General features: G+C 33.0%; 1 protein-coding gene across 1 annotated transcript; it reads left to right on the top strand.

Moving 5' to 3' along the window:
* On the top strand, nucleotides 1-3,676 carry LOC127734793 (coadhesin-like). The gene is made up of 5 exons (XM_052244804.1): nucleotides 1-49; nucleotides 372-437; nucleotides 1,931-2,127; nucleotides 2,939-3,086; nucleotides 3,490-3,676. The coding sequence occupies exons 2-5, from the start codon at nucleotides 374-376 to the stop codon at nucleotides 3,555-3,557; spliced, it is 477 nt and encodes a 158-aa protein (XP_052100764.1). The 5' UTR covers nucleotides 1-49; nucleotides 372-373; the 3' UTR covers nucleotides 3,558-3,676.
* The last annotated feature ends 3,000 nt before the right edge of the window (nucleotides 3,677-6,676 follow it).

Here is a 6,676-nt window from a genome sequence, read left to right as displayed (position 1 = left end):
TACATTTCAAGTTTTCAGTTGGCGTAAATCGACACGAAACACTTTGCAGGTATATCTTTTATAATGTTATTTATTTTTAAATCAATTTGAAACTGTACAATGATTTTAATCAACTAATAACTTTATTGTCATTAAACTTTTTTGAGATCCTTGTCGTATTCGTTAAGGCTTTAAAAATGGAAATATACATATAAAACAAAAGCAATACATTGAAGAAAAAACCAACACGATGTAAAGGCAAATCAAAATTATGCCAAATGAAGTAGCAAAAAAATAAATACATATCGAAGTGCCTGTCGTCTTTTTGAAAGCAACAGAAAATTTACAATAAAAAAATATACAATAACGGAATTAATCTCTAACCTTTTCAGATATGAGTCGGTTATTGTTGGCTGTGACAGTATTCGCTTTTGTGGAACTTGCAAAAGGACAAGTTGGTAAGTGGCCTCAAATTACTGTAAATTCAGAAATTATTGCAAGGTTTTTATTAATGCGAATAATGCGACTGGTTGATCATCGCAATAATAAGAACTCGCATTCTGATATCTGATACATACATCTGCATGACGCTTTTCCTGAAATCGCAATAATTAATCTCGCACTTTTGTCAATTTTTCAAAAATCGCAATAATAAATGCACACAATAATTTCTGAATTTACAGTATTGTTTATTAATGACATTTCTTATTTTTTAATGACAATATTGAAATACGGCGATGTGGTTTGATTGCTAATGTGACAACTATTTATAAGCGTCGAAATGACGTGGATGTAATCGAATATAGTTTATATTACGGTACCGTATAGTCAGCTATAAAAGGCCCCGACATGACTAAAAAAAGTGACAAGATGTGATTACAGGCTCCTGGCTTGAGACAAGGAACATGTTGTACTTTTACACCACTGTCCCTGCTAAAAGGGAGGATTTGGCGCCAGCAATCATGTTTAACCCAGGTACATTTTGTACATATCCCAAGTCAGGAGTCTGTAATTTAGTGCTTGTCGTTTGTTGCTGTATATCATAGATATAAGAAGATGTGGTATGAGTGCCAATGAGACAACTCTCCATCCAAGTCAAAATTTATAAAAGTAAACCATTATAGGTCAAAGTACGGTCTTCAACACGGAGCCTTGGCTCACACCGAACAGCAAGCTATAAAGGGCCCCAAAAATTACTAGTGTAAAACCATTCAAACGGGAAAACCAATGGTCTAATCTATATAAAAAACGAGAAACGAGAAACATATTTGTATTTTGTTTATTTTTTGTACATAAATCAGGCCGTTAGTTTTGTCGTTTTAATTGTTTTCCATTATCATTTCGGAGATATTTATAGCGTACTATGCGGTATGAGGTTTGCTCATTGTTGAAGGTCATACGGTGACTTATATTTGTTAACTTCTATGTCATTTGGATTCTGATGAAGAGTTGTATCATTGGCAATTATACCACATCTTACATAGTGCTGCGGGGTTAAGCATGTTATTGTTCTTTTTCCTTCTATTTATATTTCACTTAGTATTTAAATGCTTAATTCATGTGTTGCCCTCCAATGACAGTTTATTTAAACTTTAATGTACATTATACAAAATGTTCTTCTGGTATGAAGTTTTTTTTAACAAGTCTGCTATTTTCCGAATAAGATTATCATCTTAGATAGTGAAAATTGTAATAAAAAAGGTGATACATAAATAACTCAAGATATGCATGGCTCTCATGACGTGAAACTTCAAGGACAATATTTAGAGACCTGTGGAGATTATAAAAACTGTTGGTAATATAGGAATTTGAATTGGTGGTATGGCACATACGATGCCGCTTTTGAGAAGTTGCAGGGAATTTATTGCTTAGTACGAACCAAAGTATAACTGAAAAGAAATAAAATAGCATTGATTACTGTTCATGTTTAGAATCAATGACATTATTTCAGTGAATGGAAACTGGGGATCGTGGTCTGCTTATGGATCATGTTCAGTGACATGTGGAAATGGGCAATACACCCGTTCAAGACAATGTGACAACCCAGCGGCATCTGGTGGTGGAACGGACTGTGCTGGTGACGATGCAGAAACTAACAGTTGCTGGACGTCAACTTGTTATCCAAATCAACTTGGAAACTTAGATAAGGTTACTGTTCTAAAAATCTCACGTTGAACTGACCATAAGCTAAATTTTGAATTGGAAGTAAAATTATCTCTGTTTGAAGAATCTTACGTTGTATCGTATGCACAAATCAAAGTATTTTCAAAGTAAAATTAGATTTATTAATTATTTTATTCATGAAAATGTACTAAACAAAGTCGGGCACGCCGTTTACTCACTTCCCCTTAAATGTCTACCTTAAACCCTTGCCGACAGACTTTACTTTTTGATCGGGAAATTGCGTAACTTAAAAAAAAATCACTTTTTTGCCTAATCAACGCCTATTAATCTTTTAATTCCTTAAAATTCTTGTAAATCTTCCAACGAAATATTTTAGTAGATTTTTTAGTGTTATATTGAATTTCGAAAATTCGCCATGAAAACCAATCAGAAGTGTATTAAATTGATCCTTATTAGGTAGAAGTAAATATTTTAATTTTAAATACAACTTTCATGTAAGAATCGTTATAATACAATTTGAATTTTATCGATTTCAAAGATCGAGCTAAATGATAGCGCGTCACCACCACAACGGCTTCCACTTGCATGATTGAAAAAAAAATCGATGCGTATGATAGGGAGACAATTTTGACGAAGTAGAAATTTACCTCCAAGAGTCCTAAACAGGCTGAAAATGTTTTTTTCTTAAACCCGATGTTGTTAAATGGTGTAAATGATGTGGTCTTTTTCACCTGATTTTATGAAGATTATTTTCAGCACCTTTAGACATTACCCTTAGTATAGTTCAAAGAAAATAATTTAAAAACTCGTGTATCATGTTTTTGAACTCTTATAGAACTGTGGTGCTGATAACTATGGATGCGTATCCGGTTTAGTGAATTGTGTTACCAGTGCAAAAAGATGTGATGGAACAGTTGATTGTTCTGATGGTAGTGACGAAGATCTAACACATGCTGGATGTGTAACAACATGTTCAGGGGCAGGTAAGTAACCTATTCCCTAATAAAATGTCTTTATATAATCTGTTACGTTACAATATGCATAAAACATGAAAATATCCCCTTATAATGTTGGTGCGTCCGAAGCGTTTTTCTTGCTGAAAAATACCTTGATAAGAACGCTCAAAACCAAAGATTTGAAAACAAAGGATGTATAAAACATTTTCAGTAATTGAGACTGTTGTAAGAATCAAACGTTTGACTATTTAAGGTTGCACAATAAGAAACAACTTGGACTGTATTTAAACTTTACTTATTTGAATTTATGTTTAATCCGCATCCTTTAAATTAATATCAATGTGCAAATATGCAGCACAATGTTTTCCTTTTAAATAAAGAATCTTAAGAAGTAAAGTTTTGAAATGATTATGTTTTTTTTTTATTTCAGATTCTATGACGATGTCAGTTATGCTTGTAGCATCCATGTGGATATTTATGAAAATATTTAAGCAGTAAAAGACACCATGAAATTGACACTATAAACTGGACCTAATTAAGATTTATGTAATATTGCATTAACCTACATATTTTTACTCCTTTGCTTATTGAAAAATAAATATATCGATAATCTATTATTTACCTGCTTTTATTATTTGTATGTTCCACCTTAGGGGTCATTATGTTTTTGGGTATGTTCCTCCGTCCGTTAGTCTGTTCGTCCATCCGACCGCCCCGTATCAGTGTACATTTTTGCTTAATGGTTGTTTGTAAAGATTTGACTACTTCAGTAAATTATATAAACTTTAAAAATCATATGTCATAGAAGAATTTTGACGCAGATTGCGCGGTTCATTGAACATTAAAATGTGTTCTTGCAAGCGGGGCATATGTCAGATGGACATTTATTCTTCTTGTACTCTTTTACCGACGTCACCAACTGCGGAAGCATGTCTAGTAAACGCTCCGTTCCGTCCGTCTGTCCGTCCATTCGTTCGTCCAAAAGACCTTGGGTAGAAAACTTTCGTCAAAGTTTTCTTGGCTTCTATGAAAGATGATGATTTAATATTTTGTCTACAGCTTAATAATGCTGAGTTGTAGGGAATAAGCAATTTTTACAGCCGCTGTGCAGCCACTTCCTGTTTGCCGATAGTTTTAAATTTATTGACACTCATTGCACAAGGAAAATTTTCGTCAAAGATTTCTTGGCTTAAATTGAAGGAAATGATTTTACATTTGGTCTGCAACTTGATTAAGTTGATCTGTAGTGAGTAAGCAGTTTTTACATCTGCCGTGTAGCCACTCCCCTTTTGCCGATAGTTTGAAATTTTGCAACACTCATATTACAAGGAAAATTTTCGTCAAACTTTTATTGTTCCATATATTGAAGAGAACGGTGTTTTATATGGTATGCAGCTTGATAATGTTGAGTTGTAACGAGTAATAAATTTTTACATTCGCCCTGTAGCCACTTCCCATTTGCCGATAGTTTGTACAAGGATAATTTTTGTCAACTTTCCAATAAAAAGGGATTGATCAGGTATGCTCCAGTACATGTTACCTCAATCAATTGCATGCAGTGACGCAGATCCAGACCCGGTATTGGTCTTGTTTCTAACTGGCATTGTTCTCACATAAAGTATAATTTGACAGTGAAAAAAATTACCTTCGAACTTCTCGCACTTTTACACGAGGACAAAGAAAGAATACACCATTTCCAACTTGTTTATCTTAATTTTTAGATTTGCACAATATTGTATGTATCTTTGTTCAGGCATCATTTGGACCGTAAAATGTCAAGAGCTATTCTTACTATTCAAGTGTAGGCAATTTTGTCAGATTTCATTTGTGTCCCAGTGATTGGGAAAAAGTATTATCTCAATAACAAAAATTGGACCAAAAATAGCTACACTTAAATAAAAAAACATATCTAAAACTAGGTCAAAGATGCCATCAATGAAACAAAGCCAATATAATTTCTGTTGGAAAAAAATAAAATGGAACGTATTTTCGAAGTCAAATCAATAGACGATTTCTTTCCTTAACAATTTCTTTGGAAAAAGATTGAAATTCTTAGAATTCTGGTGGACGATTTTGTAACCTTAAATAGTCTTTAATCATCGGATTATGTACTTAAAACATTGACCAACTTGAACATGAAAAAATAATTGTTGTATAAGTTATTTGGACAGTAACCAGAAGACAAAAATAACTTCATCTAGAGGTGAACACCTTGTTGTTTTCAAAAATATATATAAATGGCTATTAAACACTGTGTTAATGTCTAATTCGAACCCAGTCTAGAAAAGGGTGTCTATGCAAGAACGGAGGCACCGGCCATTATAGCTGATTGTACCCTCGGGGACTGAAAATCCATCAGCAGTTTTACAAAGAAAGTGGCATTTGTAAATCATCTATCGTTTACATTATACCAGTATTGAAGAACTGTTTTCTTGGTGGATTAACGACAGATCTTTCTTCTTTTGTCATTGCATGATATAAACCCAGTTTGTTCAGGTATAAAACTACTTATTCAGACCCTGACAGGAAGAACATTTTCAAAAGTAGTACATATTTTAAACAAAAGATGTAAAATATTTGGGTATTTTAATGTGAAATGAAGCTTATGGATCTGAGAACTCTATTGAACCTTCGGTGAATTTTGATATGAATATTAAAAAAATTGAATGAAATTGAATACGGAAGTATCTCGCCTGTTCCTCATATCAGAATTGCCAATTTTTTGTACTTTCAGGATTTTGGGAACCAGTGCTCTCTTGTATGAAATTAAGGGTATGTTGATTTTTTTCAGCCCACGAAAGGCTGAGGTACATGTATTGTTTTGACAGAAATACACCGAATTTAACGTAGTTAGCAACGGAACATACCTACATCTGCTAGATTCTCCGTATAAACATTTAGAGTTTTTCAAGAAACTGATGATTCAACTCCCTAAGGCAAAGTTGATCGTGGATAGATTGCACTATTTTTATGTCCTTTCTGGTCATAAAGCACCTCATGTGTTCAATTACATATACATATCAATTATTTTCGATGTGACTTACAGTATACGTCATAGTTAAATATGTTTTTATTACTTACTTATTGAGACTTCTCTGCACTAACTCTTTAAACCTTCGTCTATATTTATGCACTGCACTTCCTCGGTGCACTTGGGTGAATGTCCACATATTGTTAGTTTTATTATAAAATAATGTGAACAACTCTTGTTTTAATATGTTTTTTTTTCTTTTTTACCTGTTTATTGTCTAGATTGTATATATTATTGTTCTGCAACTGTTTTTAACGGCTTTCAAATCTTTTGAATTGAACGTATTGGTGACAATGCTTTTAGAAAAGCGCCTACGACGCAACCCATTTATTAAGTATTAATTTTACTTTTCTGCTATTCCTTTCACAAATTGATTCATTTTTACAGTTTCTTTGTCAATATATTCTAAACAACATACAAATGATAGACGGTGTGGGATGACCATAAATTAGACAGCTAACCAACGACTAAAATAACAGAAAGACGTCAAGAAGCAACAAATATAGGAAAGATACAAGAAAGATCTGAATAATTTAAACAGAAGATACCAACGCCATCAAACATCCATTTCCAAAATTACTAAATA

This window comes from Mytilus californianus, unplaced genomic scaffold (assembly GCF_021869535.1).
Source record: "Mytilus californianus isolate M0D057914Y unplaced genomic scaffold, xbMytCali1.0.p SCAF_3, whole genome shotgun sequence".
Classification (NCBI taxonomy): Eukaryota; Metazoa; Mollusca; class Bivalvia; order Mytilida; family Mytilidae; genus Mytilus; species Mytilus californianus.
The sequence above is the reverse complement of the archived record's forward strand: the minus strand, read 5'-3'. Positions and strand labels throughout refer to the sequence as shown.

What these genes read in the sequence shown, in the direction of transcription:
- LOC127734793 (XM_052244804.1), top strand. Translation starts at nt 374, where the DNA reads ATGAGTCGGTTATTGTTGGCTGTGACAGTATTCGCTTTTGTGGAACTT. An exon ending in ACTTGCAAAAGGACAAGTTG is followed by an intron (nt 438 to 1,930) that starts GTAAGTGGCCTC and finishes ACATTATTTCAG; the next exon opens with TGAATGGAAACTGGGGATCG. An exon ending in AACAACATGTTCAGGGGCAG is followed by an intron (nt 3,087 to 3,489) that starts GTAAGTAACCTA and finishes TTTTTATTTCAG; the next exon opens with ATTCTATGACGATGTCAGTT.